This window comes from Astyanax mexicanus, chromosome 10 (assembly GCF_023375975.1).
Source record: "Astyanax mexicanus isolate ESR-SI-001 chromosome 10, AstMex3_surface, whole genome shotgun sequence".
Classification (NCBI taxonomy): Eukaryota; Metazoa; Chordata; class Actinopteri; order Characiformes; family Acestrorhamphidae; genus Astyanax; species Astyanax mexicanus.
In genome coordinates, this window is record NC_064417.1 from 50579242 (window position 1) to 50601169 (window position 21928).

A 21928-nucleotide genomic window follows, 5' to 3' on the forward strand; every position below is an offset into this window, starting at 1 on the left:
ATTACCTTTGTTTAATAAATCGTTCTGTTGAATTAATAAATAATTCCCTGTGTTTAAATACATATTTTTCTTTTAAATAAGGGAATTATTTGAATACAAATTAATAAAATTGTTTGATTTGTGTTGAGATTGTGTAAATATGAATGAGAGTTTGTTTAAATGTTTTCTTCTTGTTGGTACTTACATAGATGAAAATAGTAATCTACTAAAATAAATAGAAAAACATATTTAAATATAACTGGAACATACTTGGGTTGTGGGGGCTGCTGCTAATTGGTTGTTAGAATTGGGTTAGCTGCTAAACTCTAAAATAAAAGCAGCAATTGCTGTTCTGGACAGTATGCAGATCTCATTAGTTTTAATAATGAAAAGGTAGGACATTTTTCATGTTCTTTCCGTTTACAACTCACTCTAAGGAATTCGGAGCACTACAGAGCACTGACTGGTGTGTCAGGGACCGTGTAGGGTACTACAATCAAAAGTGTTGCAGTACCGAATACTACATACTGGGCAGTGTGTAGTATGCAGTACATACTAGTGCAGTATGCAGTACGCAGTATAGTAGTATGCCATTCCGAATACAGCCCTGGTCTGTGTTCCTCACTCTTTTAAAACCAACCCACAGGTGTTCCTGATTAGGCCTGATTGCTACCTGAGGCTGCCCGTTGCCCCCCTCTGGTGGTCGGAGGGCGCCTAGCCCTGGAGCCAGCCCTTACAAATTAACTCTTGACGAGTTCAGCACAGCTGTTAACTGAAAGCCTGAATTCCAGGTGACTCAACTCAAGATGTGCAAAGCTGTCTAATCTAAGCAAGAGGTGTTACTTTGAGGAATCTGAAGTATAAAACATATTCTGGTTTGTTTAACACTATTTGAGTACAGAATAATTTTGTATGTGTTCCTGTATAGCTTCAAATTAAATTAACAATGTAAAAAATTCAGCTGCTCTCTTTTTTCTATTCATTTTTAAATGTAAAAACTGGCAGCAATGTCATTCCCTGTCCTCTGATGAGATCACTGATGCCTTCACCACTGACAATAATCTGAAGTGAAACGCCACAGACATCTCTGACTCGTCACCGAGTCCTTCTGTACCAAGAAACACATCACTTCCCCTGAAACTGTCCGTCCTCATCAGTCCCTCAGCGCTGCAGGACGTTTACAGCCTGTAATATTATAAACCAGTTCCTGCGGGTCAGGGTGATTAACAGCCTGCATGTGTGGCAAAGTGATGATGACCCACTTAATAACACTCAGAGACTCAGAGAGTGAACTGTCTCGCTCACACTCACACTCTCAGGAGATTCACTTTCACCATCACACACACATGTGCGTATGTGCGTAATTACGAGGAGAGAACACTTGCTACATGCAGGCCTAGTGACTTTAAGGAGAACTCTGGTGTAAAATGGACTTTTCTTGTAATAAAACACGATAAAGAGTACTTAACTTTGTTGAATAGCACACCTCCGCTCTCCAGCAGCTTTCTGACATCCAGTAATGTTGTGCTTTTCGCCCAGCACTCTTTACAATGGCCGCTTCAGGTCATAATTTGCCCTGATAAATTGTTTTTTTACACCGTTATCCAGGATCAAAGTAGCTCCACACCTTCTTGCTAGAATCCAGAGAGCCCTGAGATTTAAAACGAGGCATTAATAACTTAAAAACTGCATGAGAAGCGTATTCAAAACATTTTTTAGAACCCGTAGTGTAAGCTAAATCTCCAGCCGCCGCCAATACTGTACTGATAATGACTTTACTTTAAGATGGCATCGCCCGAAACTTAGGTTAGCTTTTTGTGCACTTTTAAAGTGCATTTTTATAAAACGCTTTTTCAAGTAGAGCTTAACAATGTTTACTCTGCAAAAAATCTATGCAAATTAAGACAAATATATGTATATTAAGCAAAAAAAAAACTGCCATTGGGGTAAGCAAAATTTTCTTAGAAAGATTTCTTACAAAAAGCAATGGCAAAGTCTCAAAATGAGTGAAGTAACACTAAAATGTAAGTAAAAAAGTCACTGTTTTTGGACACAAGAATCAGAATAACTTGATTGCTGCTTGATTGTGCTTATTTTGAGTTAAAATTACTTAAAATATGGTACAAATTCTAAGTAAGAATGATTAAGATAATTATCCCTAAAATAAGCAAAATAATCTAACACTTAAAATGCTAAGTAAGACAAAAAGTCTTATCAGAGACTAAAATAAGATTTATTGCCTTAAATTTAGAAAATTTCACTTGCTAAGATTTAGTTTTTTGCAGTGTAGCAACTCTCGCTGCCAGGGGGAGGGAAGGATTTTTTTATTTTATTTTTAATGTCTTTTTAGGTATAATCTGTGGAAAACAAGGACAAGGACAGTTTTACCAGGTAAGACTGTTTATAAAAAGGTTAATACCTCCTTTAAAGGTACAAGAACTGTGGATACAATATTTTAAAATAATGTGCTATGGGACGCCTTAAAATGTCCCTAATTCAAATGAAAATAACGAGAAACTGTATGTAAATTTGCATTTAGAAGTGTGTGATGAATTTTTCCTATATAATCTATAAAAAAAAGTTTAATAAAGCAGCTTGCCGTTGTTGACAATGAACTATTCAGTCTTTTCCCTTTTTTAGCCATTCATCAAGTGCTTTTTTTTGCCACTTTTGGACGATTATTTGGTGCATCCCTATAGTTCCCAATCTTCTGGCCACTTAACCCATCACAAAATATTTAATAGACAACATAAAAACAGTGTAGATTGTCACAATGAAATATATCATAAAGGACATTACCATCCACAGTGTATAGTGGACAGTGCGGTGGTTGCTAATGATCATGACTGGCGGTGTCTGGTTAGAATTGTCCTTGGGCACAAAAAAAGCAACTCTGGAAATCAGAAATCTGTCACATGCACATTCAATGCAGGAGAACTTCTCGTCAATCACACTTAGAGAGAATTCCATACAATTCTTTGGTTAAAAAAAAATATATAATAACATGGAAATGTTTTATGTGAATTCCCACATTCAGCGTGCTGCTGCTGGTATTGCTGGGAGATCATGTGACCAGGTAAAGTCCTGCTTCTTCCTGTGGTCGCCCTGTTGCTCCTCGGCGTGGATGTGATCTGTGATGATACAGCTGGTTACAGATTAAATTCGGTATTTAACACAGTTTCGCTTTATTCGGTACTCACAGACACTAATCACTGATTTACTAGTTTCACAGGAAGTCATGTGACCTGGCTGCTCCATCTGAGCCCTCAGATATAAAGCATTAACTAACTACTGCACATTTCCACAGACTTACACTGTGCTTTCCCTATCATGAGATAATCATTTATCAACAACCGTGTGATCTATCTATCTATCTATCTATCTATCTATCTATCTATCTATCTATCTATCTATCTATCTATCTATCTATCTATCTACCTACCTATCTATCTATCTATCTATCTATCTATCTATTTTTTTATTTCAAATCAAAGAAGCTTTGTTGGCATGACTACAGTAAATTACAATGTTGCCAAAGTATTAATTCATTAATTAAACTAACAACAATTGATCAGTTAACATCAGTGCTTGCATTACACAATTTACATAAATGTAATTAATTCATTAAGGTTAATTAGACATTAATTAACCATTGTAATTGACTGTTTAGATAACTGTGAAGATTATATTAAAGCTATATGATCATGTGATCTCTACTTTTATGTATCTCTCTCTCATTCTCTTTACCTATCTATCTCTCTTTCTCTATCTCAATTTACCTCCCTCTCTCTCTCATTCTTTATCCCTGTCACTCTCTTTATATATCTCTTTTTCTGCTTCCTGCTTCTGTGCCGTTCAGACGCTTCTCTGCTTAGCTCTGCTATCTCTGCTATCTTTCATACTTTTCTTTATTTTCAGATATTTTCTGAGCTCATTATTTAGATTAGCACTAGCACTACCATATTTTGTTTCTTATTTTATTTTTTTTCTAGTTTCTTTTGGACATTTTATAGTAGAGCCATAGGCACAGGAATCAGAAAAGTTCCTGTAGAGTACTTAAGAAGAAATCTGCAAGATGCCTCCTTGTGTGGGTTCAGAGCACCTGTGCTGCCAGAACTGCTACAATCTTCTACAAAGAATGACTGTTTTGGAAACAAATTTTCGGTCCTTGTTATCAGAGTTTAAGGACTGGCATTTCTGCGCTAGCGGACAACGGGCAGGGATTTTAACGGAGCAGCGAGCAGTGGAGACGAACAGAACTGGACCAGCAGATCATGTGGACATCCCTAATGTGAGTACAGCTGAAAGATATGGGCAAAACCAGCAATGGGTTCGCATTAGAGCTAAACCCAAACGCCATGCCACATACAGCTCTGTAGTATCCTCCACTCCTGCTAACATAGCACATCTGGCTAATGCTAATGCTAAAGCTATTGCTCGGAGATCAGAGCACAGAGCCAGAGGAAATCAGTTCCAGTCACTTAGTTTGCAAAATAGATTTGAGCCACTGCAAGACCTCAATGACTTTCCTAATACCAGCCAGTATGATACAGAAAGAACCAGAAGATTCAGCCATTCAAAACACCCCAGGAGAGCCACAGGGCTCCAGGCTGTGGCCACAGCAGACACCCTTGTTTTGGGGGATGACTCTGTTCATGGCATGAACAATAATCAGAAACTCATTGTTCGATGTGAGCCAAACATCACAGTTTCTGAACTGAATGAGAAGCTTCCAACACTACTGGCTGAATACAGAACAGTGAAACGGATCATTGTTCATGTTGGAAAGAACGATACAAGGAAAGAGGAGTCTGAGGTGTTAAAAAGGGACTTTAATGATCTTTTTACCACACTGCGCAAGTTCAACATCCAGACATTCATTAGTGGTCCTCTACCTGCAAGAGGCTGCAATATGTTCTCTAGGCTGTTGGCTTTAAACATATGGCTTCAGAAAACCTGCAGGTCAAACGGACTGAACTTCATTGACAATTTCAATCTGTTTTTGGGAAGAGAGAGTTTTTCAGGAGAGATGGACTGCACACCAACAAGAGGGGAGTCAAATTCCTGTCAGAGAACTTCATTTTTTCTCTGTGCAACTTCTCTGTTCCCACTGGTGAAGACACGTCAGCTTTAACACCCAAGGACACTGTCTGCACTACAGAGACACAACATCCTCCCCCCACAGAGACTGCGGAGTTATCGGACGGGAGCCATGTTCTGCTGATACAGCAGAACATGGCTCCCGTCCGATAACTCCGCAGTCTCTATTAAGGATGTTGCACTGTCAGATCACTACTGTGTCTTCTTTGAAATGTGGACTTCAATACACAGTGAAGCCAGACAGATTAGGTACAAGAAAAGGCAGATAAATGACATGACAGCTGAACTTTTTGTGAGCAAAGTGTGCTCTGCACCATGCAAACCATCAGACTCTGTAGATACTCTGCTGGATAGTTTTAACTCAAAAACTGCTAGAGTTTTAGATGAGATTGCACCAGTTAGAGTTAAAACCATGCCATGCAAGCAGAAAGCACCATGGAGAAATGATGCTGCAGTTCAGCTCCAAAAGAAAGAATGCAGAAAGGCTGAGCGCAGATGGCGTAAAACCAAGCTTCACATTCACAAAGAAATTTTTAAAGATAGATTGCGTGATTACAATAAAATAATGTGCACATGTAGACAATCCTACTTCTCCAGCATTATTAACAATAATATTAACAATAGCAAAGTTCTTTTCACTGTGGTTGACAGACTAACTAACTCACCTATATATATGACCCCTGAGCTAGTTTCAACTGAGAGATGTAATGAGTTTGCTAATTTTTTTAATACTAAAATCCACAATATCAGACAAGCCATCAGTACATCTCTATCCACCAAGGAGCCCATGTGCTCTCCAAAACCATGCAAAAGCATCATAGTCAACATGTGCCAGTTTAGCACTATTAATGAAGAAGTTTTAATTGATACAGTGAGTCACCTCAAATCATCCACCTGCAGTCTTGATACATTACCAACCAAGTTTTTAAAGAATGTTTTTTACTCAATATCAGCAGACATTCTTCAAATTGTAAATACCTCACTCATGTCGGGTGTTTTCCCAAATGCATTAAAAACAGCCGTTGTGAAGCCTCTCTTAAAAAAGAAAAATTTAGATACAAACTTATTGAACAATTACAGACCAATCTCTAATCTACCATTCATTGGAAAAATAATTGAAAAAATTGTCTTCAAGCAAGTTATGCACTTCCTGTCCATAAATAACTGTCTAGACCAATTTCAGTCAGGTTTCCGGCCCAATCATAGTACTGAGACTGCGCTAATTAAGGTTATCAATGACATTCGCTTAAACACAGACTCAGGAAAAATATCTATTCTACTACTGCTGGATCTCAGTGCTGCTTTTGACACCATTGACCACAACATTCTCATAGATAGACTTGAGAACCGGGTTGGAATTTCTGGAACTGTCCTAAAATGGTTCAGTTCATACCTTCAAGGAAGGAAATACTTTGTGGAAATGGAAAATAATGTTTCTGAGACTGTGCCAGTGACCTGTGGTGTACCCCAGGGTTCAATTCTTGGTCCACTCTTATTTAATTTATATATGATTCCTCTGGGGGAAATCATGCGTGACTATAGGATATCTTACCACAGCTATGCAGATGACACTCAGATGGGACAGAACTTCCTGCAATTAAATAAAGATAAAACAGAGATTATTTTATTTGGGAATAGTAATGAGAGGCACAGACTAGCTGCCTATCTGGATTCAAAAAGCCTGAAATCTAAAGAACTAGTGCGTAATCTTGGTGTACAAATGGACTCTGATCTCACTTTTAACAGTCATGTCAAAGCAGTCACCAAATCAGCATTTTATCACCTCAAGAACATCAATAAGATCAGAGATTTTCTGTCTAAATCAGACCTGGAGAAGCTCATCCACGCCTTTATTTCTAGTAGGATTGATTACTGTAATGGACTCCTAACTGGACTCCCAAAAAAGACCATCAAACAGCTTCAGCTGATTCAGAATTCAGCAGCCAGAGTTTTGACTAAAAGTAAAAGAAGGGAGCACATCACCCCCATCCTTAAATCCCTGCACTGGATACCAGTCTGTTACAGAATAGACTTTAAGGTTCTGTTACTGGTCTATAAATGTGTTAATGGTGCAGGACCAGCATATTTATCTGATGTGCTCCAGCAGTATGAGCCGAGCAGAACTCTCAGATCATCAAGAACTGCTCAGTTAGAGCCGCCTAAAGTAAAAACTAAACACGGAGAGGCAGCGTTTAGCTACTACGCTGCTCTTAAATGTAACCAGTTAACAGAGAGCATTAGAAGAGCTCCAACACTAAACATGTTTAAATCCAGACTGAAAACCTACATGTTTGATCAGGCTTTCAGCTCAGCTTAAAACACTGCAGCTCCGCCCACTTTTATTCTGTAACGGCACTTTTATATTATGTTTTATTCATGCTTTATTCTTATTAATTCCTTGTTGTTCTTTTACATGGTTTTAATTTAATTCTCTTTGTTTTAATCATGTTTTAATCAATCATGCTTTATTCTTATTTTAGTTTTTATTTCCATTTTTACTGTTAATCTTTTACATGTTTTTTTTTTATTTCTCTGTGTATTTTCTAATTTGTAAAGCACTTTGAATGACCGTTGTGTATGAAAGGTGCTATATAAATAAACTTGCCTTGCCTTTTTCTCTCTCTACCTGCCAATCTTTCTCTTTACCTCCTTCTCTTTACCTATCTCTCTCTCTCTCTTTACCTCTTTCTCTTTACCTATCTCTTTCTCTCTTTACCCCCTCTCTCTCTTTACCCCCTTTCTCTCTCTTTACCTGCCTATCTCTCTCTCTTTACCTTCCTATCTCTCTCTTTACCCCACTTTCTCTTTTTTTACCACTCTCTCTTCCCCCTCTCTCTTTACCAATCTCTCTCTCTTTAACCCTCTCTCTTTTTACCTATCTCTCTCTCTTTAACCCTCTCTCTCTCCCACTCCTTCTCCCCCTCCCACCCCCCCCTTTACCACTCTTTCTATCTCTCTCTTTACAACCCTCTCTCTTTACCTGCCTTTCTCTCTCTTTAACCCCTCTCTCTTTACCTCTCTCTCTTTACCTGCCAATCCTTATCTTTATCTCTCTCTTTACCTCTCTCTCTTTACCTGCCTCTCTCTCTTTAACCCCTCTCTCTCTACCTATCTCTATCTTCCCCCTCTCTCTTTACCTGCCTATCTTTCTTTAACCTCTCTCTCTTTACCTCTCTCTCTCTTTAACCCCTCTCCCTTTACCTCTCTCTCTCTCTTTACCTATCTCTCTCTCTCTCTTTAACCCCTCCCTCTTTACCTATCTCTCTCTCTTTAACCCCTCTCTCTTTACCTATCTCTCTCTCTCTTTAACCCCTCTCTCTTTACCTATCTCTCTGTCTTTAATCCCTCTCTCTTTACCTCTTTCTCTCTTTAACCCCTCTTTCTTTACCTCTCTCTCTCTTTAACCCCTCTCTCTTTACCTCTCTCTCTCTTTACCTATCTCTCTCTTTACCTCTCTCTCTCTTTAACCCCTGTCTCTCTTTACCTATCTCTCTCTCTCTCTCTCTCTCTCTCTTTAACCCCTCCCTCTTTACCTATCTCTCTCTCTCTTTAACCCCTCTCTCTTTACCTATCTCTCTGTCTTTAATCCCTCTCTCTTTACCTCTTTCTCTCTTTAACCCCACTTTCTTTCCCTTTTTCTCTCTTTAACCCCTCTCTCTCTTTTTACCTGCCTCTCTCTCTTTAACCCCTCTCTCTTTTACCCCTCTCTCTCTTTACCCCTCTCTCTCTCTTTTTACCTGCCTCTCTCTCTTTAACCCCTCTCTCTTTAACCCCTCTCTCTCTTTACCCCTCTCTCTCTCTTTTTACCTGCCTCTCTCTTTTTAACCCCTCTCTCTTTAACCCCTCTCTCTTTTACCCCTCTCTCTCTTTACCCCTCTCTCTCTTTTTACCTGCCTCTCTCTCTTTAACCCCTCTCTCTTTAACCCCTCTCTCTCTTTACCCCTCTCTCTCTCTTTTTACCTGCCTCTCTCTCTTTAACCCCTCTCTCTTTAACCCCTCTCTCTTTTACCCCTCTCTCTCTTTACCCCTCTCTCTCTCTTTTTACCTGCCTCTCTCTCTTTAACCCCTCTCTCTTTAACCCCTCTCTCTCTTTACCCCTCTCTCTCTCTTTTTACCTGCCTCTCTCTCTTTAACCCCTCTCTCTTTAACCCCTCTCTGTCTTTACCTCTCTCTCTCTTCTTTCTCCCCCTCTCCTCCTCTCTGTAATCCCCGCCGCTCGGTGGCGCTGCGCATGCGCAGTGGGTGCGGTGCTCGGGCTGTGTGAGTGTAATGGCTGCGGGATGAAGGAGGAGGGATGAAGTGATCGGGATGCCTCTCGCCCGCGCGCGCCGCCCGCTGCAGTCCTCCGCCAGCATGGATCCCCGCCGGCCCAGTAGCGGTTCCGAAGCCTAGACCGGAGCAGCCGCGAGACCCCCGCTTCTGTGAGTGCCCGAGTCCGCCTGCGTTCAGCAGCGCTGCGATACATTCATTTTACAGCCCGGCGAGCCGAGCAGCCGGGGTTACTACAGTTCATCTCTCCAGCATCACACACACTACATACACACCATACACACACTTATTATACATACACACAAACATTATACATACACACACTTATTACACATACACATATTGTACACTATACACATATACACACATAGTATACACATACTCACTACATACACATACAATCTATACACAGACACACACTCACTATATACAGAAAGAGAGAGATGCTGAACGTGATTATTGTTTATAGGCTATACTATATTTTAAAAGACTTTTATTTTAAAATTAGCCAGCTCTAGGTGTATAGTGATTTAGCTCGAAACGCTTAGGCTGTATATTAGCTATTTATATAGTGCATTATATATTATATTAGTTTATTTAATCACGCCAATAATATTATTTCTTATTTATTATACTATTATATAATTAATGCTAAACATAGCATCTGAGCTTATGTTTATTAAAATACGCATGGTGTGTGAACGTTATTATTCTTATTTTATACTGTCATAGAAGGCTTTTATTTTAAAATAACCCAGCTCCAAATGTGTAGCCATTTAGCTTAGGTTATCTTTTATTATAAAAGACTTTTATTTTAAAATTAGCCATCTCTAGGTGTGTAGAGATTTAGCTCTAAATGCTCAATACAAATAGCTTAGACTGTATATTAGCTAATGTTTATTAAAACGCGCCTGTATTCAGCACATTAAACACAGTCCGAACGCTGACTGACATTAATAAGACATACCTAAATTAATCTAATATATTAAATATATAGAAATCAGCTGGATAAAGCGGTTTTTCCGCGGTTTTTATGCTCAGTTTCTGATATAAACACAGAGCAGCGGCTCACGGCATCGCAACAGGCTCTCTCCGCACGTGCTGCCCACGTGACCGCGCGCACAGTGAATTTCCGATGAGCGCGCGGGGTTACTGCAGTTCACTCAGCAGCTTGAGCTCAGAGAGCAGCAGCGGCAGATTCACCAGGAGACAAGATAGTGGACCTGTATCATTAAATAATAATAAAAAAGAACATTGTTGTTTTATTCTATAAACTACAGACCACATTTATTCCAAATTCCAAATAAAAATATTGTCATTTCAATTCAGAAATCAATATTTGGTGGAATAACCTTGTTTTTTAATCACAGTAATTTTCATGCATGTTGGCATCATGTTCTCCTCCTCCACCAGTCTTACACACTGCTTTTGGATAACTTTATGCTGCTTTACTCCTGGTGCAAAAATTCAAGCAGTTCAGTTTGGTTTGATTGCTTGTGATCATCCATCTTCCTCTTGATTATATATATATATATATATATATATATATATATATATATATATATATATATATATATATAAATGAGAGGAGTAGTTTGGGAGGGGCAGTGAGTGATGTATGGGTTTAGAGGTGGGGCAGGAGGGAGAGCTGATTGGCTGAGCTGCAGCAGTAATTGGTTTATTTCATGCTATGCCCAAAACACTACATATGTACTCTGATGATTGACAGTCCCTCTCTCTCTGCAGGTCAGTTCTGGGCTGGTGTGAAGCAGAGGCCGTGTGCTGTGTGCGTTTGTGGCGGGAGAGAGGCGCGATGGCGGTGAAGGAACGGATGGAGGCCGTGCTGAACGTGGGCCTGAGGGTGCCCAGCATCATGCTGCTGGAGGTGCTGTACCGCTGGGACGTCAGCTCTTTCTTCCAGAAGATCCAGAGGAGCAGCCTCAACAACAACCCCCTCTTCCAGTACAAGTACCTGGCCCTCTACCTGCACTACGTGGGTGAGTTACGCTGCCTCTTACTCTAATACTTTGATACAAGTACGTTTTAGAACTCAACCAATAATAGCAGCCAAACTTGAGGTTCTGTGGGCTAATACAGTGAAATGATCAGTGAAGAAATTAAAATAAACATTATATAGGCATATAGGAGCCTATTTAAGCGATCTATAAGCAAGCCGTCAACCGTGCACTTTACAGCTTGATATAGGGTTTGTCAGTGTCAATCTAGAGCCCAATCCGGACGGGATTATTTGAACTCCGTGGTCCTCCGGTAATTTTAGTCCTGTCCAGATGCACATCTCTGAGTTTCGTCACCTCGCGTTTAATAAAATAGCTATTTGTCCACTGCTGCGCACCGTAATTACACTTTGTAATTACACCGTAATTACACAGTGAGTGGAAATGGAGGAGCTACTGAACTTGATGTCATGTGACCAAGAAAGCTTAAAAACTCACTGGTATTCCTGTTTTCTTCAATTGCGGTCCGGATGCAAGAGTTTTATCACTGAGTAGATGTTTACATTTTTTTATAGAAGTTCCCCTGAGAAAACTAATCCAACCAAATATAGGGCTTTTGCTATCATAATGACTTGAAAAGTACACCTTGTACGTCTCAAAACATGCAAAAGTCATTTACTAATTCTCTTAATTAATCATGGCTGTGTTTTGGGCATAACATGCAATAAACCAATCAGCATGTCACTTGCCTTTCCCTTTAAGATGCAGGTGCAATCTGACTTCAGCGTATTACTATTTTAACGGCGCTGCTGTTTTGTGCACTGCTGCGTGTTAATGTGTGTGTAATAAGAGGAAAGGTATACGCTGCTTTACCAAGATTACAATGAACATCTGAGTGTTGACACCTGTCTAGGTTGTATTCAGTCAGTGGCACACCTGTGTTTTATGTTGCCAAGATAGCGATACGCCAGAAATGTACCTGATTTTCACAATGAATTCAGTTAATTCGACTATCTGAAAACGCTACTCATTTCTGAAGTGTTTATCCATCTTACCTTGGTTACCCACCCGCGCATATTTTTTAAACATTCCGCCGAGGACTGAGCTTGTACCGAAAAAAAGTTCCAGCACTTTCTGACCTGAATATGCTGGAAACGGTTATTGTTAGCATTGTTTGTTTGCAAACTATGGTATCCAAACAAAGCGCCTGCGTTAGAAATCATAATTAAAGCACTCCCACTATGTTTGGAATCCCAGTCAAGCAGCTTGCCCATCAGCTGCTGGAGCCCCGAGAGAGCACAATTTGGCCTTTCTCTTTCTAGGTGGGTACAGTAGATGGTGCGCTTTCCTCTCATCACTCCTAGGGTGATTTGGATCAGCACAAGGCTGCATCTGTGAGCTGATGTATCAGAACCGAGTCTCTGCACTTTCCTCCGAGCATTAGCGCTGTGATGCAACTCGGCAATGCTACAGCATCAGCAGAAGCTCAAAAAGAAGTGGAGTCTGACGTCACATGTATCGGAGGAGGCATGTGCTAGTCTTCACCCTCCTGGTGTTTAGGGCATCACTAGTGATGGAGGATATACAGCTGAGGAGCAGCTAAATGCCTAGCTAAATTGTTAGAAAATGAAAACAAAAATGTATATAAATTATATAAGTACATTCAAATGATCAGTGAAGTCATTAAAATAAAAACACTGATGTATAGTTGTTTTTTATTGTTTATTATATAACGTGATTAAGACTCACTAGAGATGGAACGAGAGATGTCCCATGTATTGAAAAAAAGCACTCAAAAGCACAATTTAATATTGTAATGTTTATGTTGTATTTAAATAGCTTAATTACGATTGAAATATACTTAAATTGCAATAATTAGTTCTAAAATTATACTTAAAGTATGTATTAAAGTACAAATATTTTTTAATGCTAAAAGTATGTACTTTTTCATATTAGGTATACTTTAAAATATATACCTAAATGCACTTTTCTTTTACAAAGGTATTTATTTACAGTGTAGGGAAAACAATAAAAGTCTTTTTATTTAAATTCCAGTCATACTGCTTGTGGTCTGCTGCCTCTATGTGTCTGTAATCAGTGCGCCGGTGGAGTTGAATTTATAGAATTCAGCACTTTATATATTTAAAATTCTGTTCAGGAATGCGGAGCGTGTGCAGATCAGCAGCCCTCGGCGGGAGACGAGTTAAAGATATTACAGCAGACTGAACCATCGAGGTCGTCTATGGGCGGCCGGTCTGTCTATCATGTTTTCTGTGTGACTGATCTCTTACTGGGCGTGTGGGTAATAGAGGTGCAGACAGAAATTGCAAATGTTATTTTTTCAGCGATATATATCATGATATTAAACAATGAGTCAGCTCCGAGCCGTCAAAACCCGAGGAAAACAGCAAAACAACAGTTATCAGCCCTTTAATCAGGCATTTAAATGGCTTTTTAAAGGTATATAAAAGCGTTTGTTTTTCTGGGATTAAAAGTGTGAATTCAGCTGTAACTGGAAATATCTGCACTGCAAAACTGTGCTGGACTGAGGTGCACAGCTTTCCACACACGCTCACGTTTACAAGCACGTGCCCAACCATGTGGATGGAGGCCATGCGGTTACCTCGTGTTTACTCCTGCCCCTCCCCCTCACACTTCTCAGGCAGCAGCAGCCTGTCACTCACACAGACACAGAGACAGCGCTGTGTATCTACTTCTTGTTTCAAGAATCAAAACATTGTAACACGACATGTTTGATTTAATTGTCTGAAAGTGACATCACACGTCCTGAGATGTGACTATTGTGCATGCGGACATCACGATGATGATGCTTAAACAATATATCGTGCAGATCTAGAAAAATGGGGTTATAGATTTATTCATGTATGGGATTCAGTCTGATTTCTCTGTCTCCTGCTGTCTGTCTGACTGTCTCTCACCCTCTGTCTGTATTGGAGAGTGTTTATGCTGGATTGTGTTAATGGTGGGTCAGGGTGGCAAGGGTGGCGAGGCTGGTGAGGGTGGTAAGGTTGGTGAGTGTTGATAAGTGTTGGTGAGTGTTGGTGAGTGTTGGTGAGGGTGGTGAGGGTGGGGAGGGTTGGTGAGTGTTGGGGAGGGTGGTGAGGGTGGTGAGTTGGTGAGTGTTGGGGAGTGTTGGGGAGTGTTGGGGAGGGTGGTGAGGGTGGGGAGGGTTGGTGAGTGTTGGGGAGGGTGGTGAGGGTGGTGAGTGTTGGGGAGGGTGGTGAGGGTGGGGAGGGTTGGTGAGTGTTTGGGAGGGTGGTGAGGGTGGTGAGTGTTGGGGAGTGTTGGGGAGGGTGGTGAGGGTGGTGAGAGTTGGGGAGTGTTGGTGAGTGTTGGGGAGGGTGGTGAGTGTTGGGGAGTGTTGGGGAGGGTGGTGAGTGTTGGGGAGGGTGGTGAGTGTTGGGGAGGGTGGTGAGTGTTGGGGAGTGTTGGGGAGGGTGGGGAGGGTGGTGAGGGTGATGAGTGTTGGGGAGTGTTGGTGAGTGTTGGGGAGGGTGGTGAGGGTGTCAAGGCTGGTGAGGTTTGGTGAGGGTGGGGAGGTTGGTGAGTGTTGGGGAGTGTTGGTGAGGGTGGTGAGGGTTGGGGAGTGTTGGGGAGGGTGGTGAGGGTGGTGAGGGTTGGGGACTGTTGGGGAGTGTTGGGGAGTGTTGGGGAGGGTGGTGAGGGTGGTGAGGGTGGTGAGTGTTGGGGAGGGTGGTGAGGGTGGCGGAGTGTTGGGGAGGGTGGTGAGGGTGGTGAGGGTGTCGAGGCCGGTGAGGTTTGGTGAGTGTTGGGAAGTGTTGGGGAGGGTGAGGAGTGTTGGGGTGTGTTGGGGAGGGTTGGGGAGTGTTGGGGAGTGTTGGGGAGTGTTGGTGAGGGTGGTGAGGGTGGTGAGGGTTGGGGAGTGTTGGGGAGTGTTGGTGGGGAGGGTGGTGAGGTTGGGGAGTGTTGGGGAGGGTGGTGAGGTTTGGTGAGGTTGGGGAGTGTTGGGAAGTGTTGGGGAGGGTGGGGAGGGTGGTGAGGGTTGGGGAGTGTTGGTGAGTGTTGGGGAGGGTGGTGAGGTTGGTGAGTGTTGGGGAGTGTTGGTGAGGGTGGTGAGTGTTGGTGAGGGTGGTAAGGGTGGTGAGGTTGGGGAGTGTTGGTGAGGGTTGGGAGTGTTGGGGAGTGTTGGGGAGGGTGGTGAGGGTTGGTGAGTGTTGGGGAGGGTTGGGGACGGTTGGTGAGGGTGGTGAGTGTTGGTGAGGGTGGTAAGGGTGGTGAGGTTGGGGAGTGTTGGTGAGGGTTGGGGAGTGTTGGGGAGGGTTGGGGAGGGTGATGAGGGTTGGTGAGTGTTGGGGAGGGTTGGTGAGTGTTGGGGAGGGTTGGGGAGGGTGGGGAGGGTTGGGGAGTGTTGGGGAGTGTTGGTGGGGAGGGTGGTGAGGTTTGGTGAGGTTGGGGAGTGTTGGGGAGGGTGGTGAGGTTGGGGAGTGTTGGGAAGTGTTGGGGAGGGTGGTGAGGGTTGGGGAGTGTTGGGGAGTGTTGGTGAGTGTTGGGGAGGGTGGTGAGGTTGGTGAGTGTTGGGGAGTGTTGGTGAGGGTGGTGAGTGTTGGTGAGGGTGGTAAGGGTGGTGAGGTTGGGGAGTGTTGGTGAGGGTTGGGGAGTGTTGGGGAGTGTTGGGGAGGGTTGGGGAGGGTGGTGAGGGTTGGTGAGTGTTGGGGACGGTTGGTGAGGGTGGTGAGGTTGGTGAGGGTTGGGGAGTGTTGGGGAGTGTTGGTGAGGGTGGTGAGTGTTGGTGAGGGTGGTGAGGTTGGTGAGGGTTGGGGAGTGTTGGGGAGTGTTGGTGAGGGTGGTGAGTGTTGGTGAGGGTGGTGAGGTTGGGGAGTGTTGGTGAGGGTTGGGGAGTGTTGGGGAGGGTTGGGGAGGGTGGTGAGGGTGGTGAGGGTGGTGAGTGTTGGGGAGGGTGGTGAGGGTGGCGGAGTGTTGGGGAGGGTGGTGAGGGTGGTGAGGGTGTCGAGGCCGGTGAGGTTTGGTGAGTGTTGGGAAGTGTTGGGGAGGGTGGGGAGTGTTGGGGAGTGTTGGGGAGGGTTGGGGAGTGTTGGGGAGTGTTGGGGAGTGTTGGTGAGGGTGGTGAGGGTGGTGAGGGTTGGGGAGTGTTGGGGAGTGTTGGTGGGGAGGGTGGTGAGGTTTGGTGAGGTTGGGGAGTGTTGGGGAGGGTGGTGAGGTTTGGTGAGGTTGGGGAGTGTTGGGAAGTGTTGGGGAGGGTGGGGAGGGTGGTGAGGGTTGGGGAGTGTTGGTGAGTGTTGGGGAGGGTGGTGAGGTTGGTGAGTGTTGGGGAGTGTTGGTGAGGGTGGTGAGTGTTGGTGAGGGTGGTAAGGGTGGTGAGGTTGGGGAGTGTTGGTGAGGGTTGGGAGTGTTGGGGAGTGTTGGGGAGGGTGGTGAGGGTTGGTGAGTGTTGGGGAGGGTTGGGGACGGTTGGTGAGGGTGGTGAGTGTTGGTGAGGATGGTAAGGGTGGTGAGGTTGGGGAGTGTTGGTCAGGGTTGGGGAGTGTTGGGGAGGGTTGGGGAGGGTGGTGAGGTTGGTGAGGGTTGGGGAGTGTTGGGGAGTGTTGGTGAGGGTGGTGAGTGTTGGTGAGGGTGGTGAGGTTGGTGAGGGTTGGGGAGTGTTGGGGAGTGTTGGTGAGGGTGGTGAGTGTTGGTGAGGGTGGTGAGGTTGGGGAGTGTTGGTGAGGGTTGGTGAGTGTTGGTGAGGGTTGGTGAGTGTTGGGGAGGGTTGGGGAGGGTGGTGAGGGTTGGGGAGTGTTGGGGAGGGTGGTGAGGGTTGGTGAGTGTTGGGGAGGGTTGGGGAGGGTGGTGAGGGTTGGTGAGTGTTGGGGAGGGTTGTGAGTGTTGGGCAGTGTTGGGGAGGATTGGGGAGGGTGGTGAGGGTTGGGGAGTGTTGGGGAGTGTTGGGGAGGGTGGTGAGGGTTGGTGAGTGTTGGTGAGTGTTGGGGAGGGTTGGGGAGGGTGGTGAGGGTTGGGGAGTGTTGGGGAGTGTTGGGGAGGGTGGTGAGGGTTGGTGAGGGTTGGTGAGTGTTGGGGAGGGTTGGGGAGGGTGGTGAGGGTTGGTGAGTGTTGGGGAGTGTTGGGGAGTGTTGGGGAGGGTGGTGAGGGTTGGGGAGTGTTGGGGAGTGTTGGGAGGGTGGGGAGGGTGGTGAGGGTTGGGGAGTGTTGGGAGGGTGGTGAGGGTTGGGGAGTGTTGGGGAGTGTTGTTGGGGCTGCTGGGTCTCCTGGACTGTTCTGATCTTTAAAAGAGTTCACTGGAGCATCCAGCACCATTCAGCTGCTGCCCAGACAAACAGCCACGGCTCACAGCTTACTCACAGGGTGTGTGTATGTGTGTGTGTGTGTGTGTATGTATTACAGTCAGTGTGTGGTATTGGAAACAGTGTGAATGAGTTTGTAAATGGTCCGTGACGTGTTAGTGTGTGTTTGCGCGTGTGTGTACATTTGTGTGTATCTGTGTGTGTGTCTATTAGTATGTGTGTTTGTGTGTGTGTGTGTGTGTATTACTGTGTGTGTGTTTGTGTGTGTGTATATTAGTGTTTATGTGTGTGTGTATATGTGTGTATTTGTATGTGTGTGTATGTATTAGAGTTAGTGTGTGAATTTTTTGTGTGTATTTGTTTGTGCATTTGTGTGTGTTTTTGTACTTGTATATATTTGTGTGTGTCTGTCTGTGTCTGGGTATTAGTGTGTGTGTGTCTGTGTGTGTTTGTGTGCATTAGTGTGTGTGTTTGTGTGTGTGTGTATCTGTGTGTGTGTTAGTGTGTGTGTGTTTGATTTTGTGTGTGTGTATTTTATTGTTTTAGTGGGTATTAGTGTGTGTGTGTGTCTGTGTGTGTTTGTGTTTGTGTGTGAATTTGTGTGTGTGTGTATTTCTGCTTGTGTGTATGTGTGTTTGTGTGTATGTATTACAGTCAGTGTGTGGTATTGGAAACAGTGTGAATGAGTTTGTAAATGGTCTGTGACGTGTTTGTGTGTGTATGTGTGTGTGTGTGTGTGTGTGTGTGTGTATGTGTGTGTGTGTTTGTGTCAGGTTGGTGTTGAAGGTGGAAGGCGCCCCAGTTTCTGGATTACTCCTCTCTGCTGTTTCTCTGTGTAAATCCACAGTTAATTCACACAGTGAATCTCAGAATTTGGGTAGCAGCTCATTTATAGGGGATTTTTTTGTTGTTGTCAACACAAAACACCATCCAGTAGTTTTGGTGTGTTTGTGTGTGAATTTGTAGATTTCTGCGTATTATAAGCTTTAAATATGTGATACAGCAGTAAACATAACTATTGTAACAACTCTTCAACAAGCTGTGGGAGTTATGTAAAATCCAACAATTTTTAAGTAAACAAAACTGTAATTCTTTTTATTTGGTTGAGTAAAGCACTTTTGTTTTCTTACAGTAAGCTTAGAGTTCCAATATTTTCAACAGTGTGGTTAGCAGCAGTGCTAGCTGTGGTTAGCAGCACTTAGTGCTAGTAAATGCTGCACGATAGTGCTATACTGAGGAACCCTGAGTGTTCTGGTAACCCAGGCTGCTATCAGCTAGCATATTTTCCCACCTAGCTTGTTTTAACACGATAAACACTCAGACTACAGTCCAGTATACTCACCTCTGAACGGTGAAAGAGCTAGCACTTAGCGTGGTAGTGGATAATGCTAATGCTGCTGCACCTAGCCTTAGTGCTGGAGAAACATCACTGAAACTCTTTAATGCTTTTACTTTAATGCTGTACTTCAGTAGAGTGGCTTTACTGCTCCTTAATACCTGACTGGTAGAATTCATACATGAGGGGCACTGACGATTTTTGGTAAAATTTATTTATTATAAGTGTGCCTTATATTGTGAAAAATACTGTATATATTAGTAAAATTGAAAATGATGAGTAAAATTTATTTTAAAAACGTTTTTTTAAATAAATTTAATTTCAGAACACGTGGATGGCATGTAATACATTCTTTTTAGTATACTGTAAAGAATGTATTACATCCCATTCATGTGTTGAGACAGTGAGACTTGGTTTGCTTACAAAATAAATATTTGAGACTATGTAAATATTTGAATGTGTGTTTTTACTAAAAATATTTACATTTCATGAACTATAATATAGAATGTATCATAAATTAAAGTAATAATGTATAAATTACGTAATTGTAATTAGGTAATATTTTATGCAGAAATTAAGTACATTTTACCAAATGAAATGATTGACTGAAGTTCAGTTCACTTATTTACTCTGTGTAACATTTAAGTCTTGAAACAGAGTTGAAGTTACTTAAATTTATTTGAAATTAAATGTACTTGAAAAAACGAATGCAAAAAGTCGCGAAACTTTTTTTAAAGTAAATTTTACTCATCATTTTTTTTTCAGTCTGTTAATATTGAGAGAAGTCTAGCACATTCCCCTGACCTTCAACCTCTGTTATAGAACAGCAGTAAAAACTGTCCACAGGAGACAGAATTGGACCGTGTCCTTCAGAGCTAATAGAGACGGTGTTCCTGGACGGCGGTGAGATCAGACTGCAGCGACGCTCTAAAGCCGTTAATATCAATGTTCCCGCGGCTCTCGGCTCGTTATTGGACAGATCGGAGGTGCTGCTTTATGGAGGCCTCTCTGCCCGATGCTCTAATGATACCTCCTGAATGGGGGGATAAATCGCTGCCGGTGGGGGGAGATGGGGAGATGGGGGTGGTGGGGGGGTGGAATCACAGATATAGAGATGTGAGGGACATCTTTAGTCAGCAAATCCACAGGCGCCCTGTTTTTACTGCTGGTGGTTAACGTAAGAGATCTCTCTTCATTCTGGCTGGCTACAGGCACTGCGTCTGCCTCTGACGGCTCGATCCTGTGTGTGTGTGTGTGTGTGGGGGGGGGGTGGGGGGAGGGGGGGTGATGCTCGTATTTCAGGATTACTATATATTTCCTATAAACATCCGGCCTTTACTTATCATCTTTCTCACCGAATTCCCCAGTAGATGGGCCTGTTTATGTTTATGTTGCTTGTATGCATTGTAGAGTAGAGTAGAGTAGGTCTGCTGGATAAAACATAACTCCCATTTATTTATCATATTGTTCAGACTATAAGGTGCACTTAAAACCTTTAATTTTTCCCAAAATCGTCAGTGCACCTTTTAATCCAGTGCTCCTTATGTATGAATTCTACCAGTCAGGTATTGAGAAGTAGTAAAGCCACTCTGCTAAAGTACAGCATTATACAGGAGTTTTAGTGAAGTAATGCATTAGCATTAGCTGCTATCTGCAGTAGGGTTGTCACGATACCAAAATTTTGACTTCGATACCGATACCAACTGTAGTATCACGATTCTCGATACCAAAACGATACTTGGAAGAAAAAAAAACAATAAAAATATCTGAACATAAAATGTTTATTTTTGACTGAACTGGATTGAACACTGAACAATCGGTGCAAACGTTTTTATTCTAAAATGAAACATTTGAACAAAAAACAAGTTTCGTTATTATAACCTTAACTATAACATAATTATCTAAACACTTCCTAAAAACTAAAACTAAAACCAGAGGTAATGGTAGCCTGACTATGTGAACCTGACGGGCGGGCAGAATAATAATAATAAGTTCTGAATAAGGAAAATAAAGAGACAGAAGAACATTACAATGTTATGTTCATTTTAACACTCACTGCTCCGTTTTATTAATCAACCGTTTACCGTTTTTAATAAGCCCATGTTCAGTGTAACGAGCAAGCAGGCTACGTGCCTGACCACAGATTTGCGATGGAAACGCGAAAACGTGAACATCTTGAGTTCATGTTTCACAGCCAATGGGATAATGGAGAAATAGAGAAAACCACGGGTCCAAAACAAAACTCCTGCACACTCCTCTCCGTGTTAACGTGATTTACTAGCAGTCGCTAGTAAATCTTAGTAAAGCTACAGACAGAGTGTATCTTGACTAACTCCACTAACCTGTCGACTTCACAGCTCTTTGTAGAGATCAGGGTGCTTGTCTGCTAAATGAGCGAAATATGATCAGAATTATGTTAAATAACACTGTAAGAACTATTATTTAATTAAAATGATTTTTAAGAACAGCTAAACACAGTGCTGCAGGTCAAACGCGGAGACGTTCACGTGCGAGAGAGAGAGACAGAGACACGGCGAGAGTGAGAGAGAGAGAGATTTGCGTGTTCTGATGTAAGCTACTCACAGGTAAAGGTTCTCTTTGATCTCCTCGTGCTCATATTCTAGTCCCACACATAAGTCTGCAGCTCCCTCAGTGTTTTCTGTCGTATTTTGCGGCTAGCGCGAGCGCTTACAACTAACACCGCGGAGCGCGAGGTGCCGCCGCGTTTGTGCCGAATCCGCTACTGAATCCGACTCCCGCTTCGCGGACAGAATCGGCACAACACCCCCCGCTGTACAACTGCGGGAGTGAAAACAGCGCTAATAAATAGAGTAGTTTAGTTTCACTTTCAGTTTTCGTTATTTTATTTAAAAATAAAAATATCAATAAAAAACAGATGCCTACATCTCAGACTATTTTCCCACACTTCACTCCTCGCGCCCGTTTTGTCCACAAGTCGCGGACGAGAGACATCTGTTATTTTAGCCGTCGCCATTCTACACTCGCTG

The 21928-nt window shown here is 42.9% G+C and overlaps 1 protein-coding gene across 1 annotated transcript in view; it reads left to right on the forward strand.

Annotated features, from left to right (window-relative positions):
• Positions 1-9306: 9306 nt before the first annotated feature.
• The window catches only part of rnf145a (ring finger protein 145a), a 43919-nt gene continuing 31297 nt past the window's right edge, over positions 9307-21928 (forward strand). Inside the window, exons 1-2 of the mRNA XM_049483884.1 lie at positions 9307-9500; positions 11095-11345. Coding sequence (XP_049339841.1) covers positions 11162-11345 — 184 coding nt within the window. The 5' untranslated portion in view covers positions 9307-9500; positions 11095-11161. The remainder of the gene's footprint in view (positions 9501-11094; positions 11346-21928) is intronic.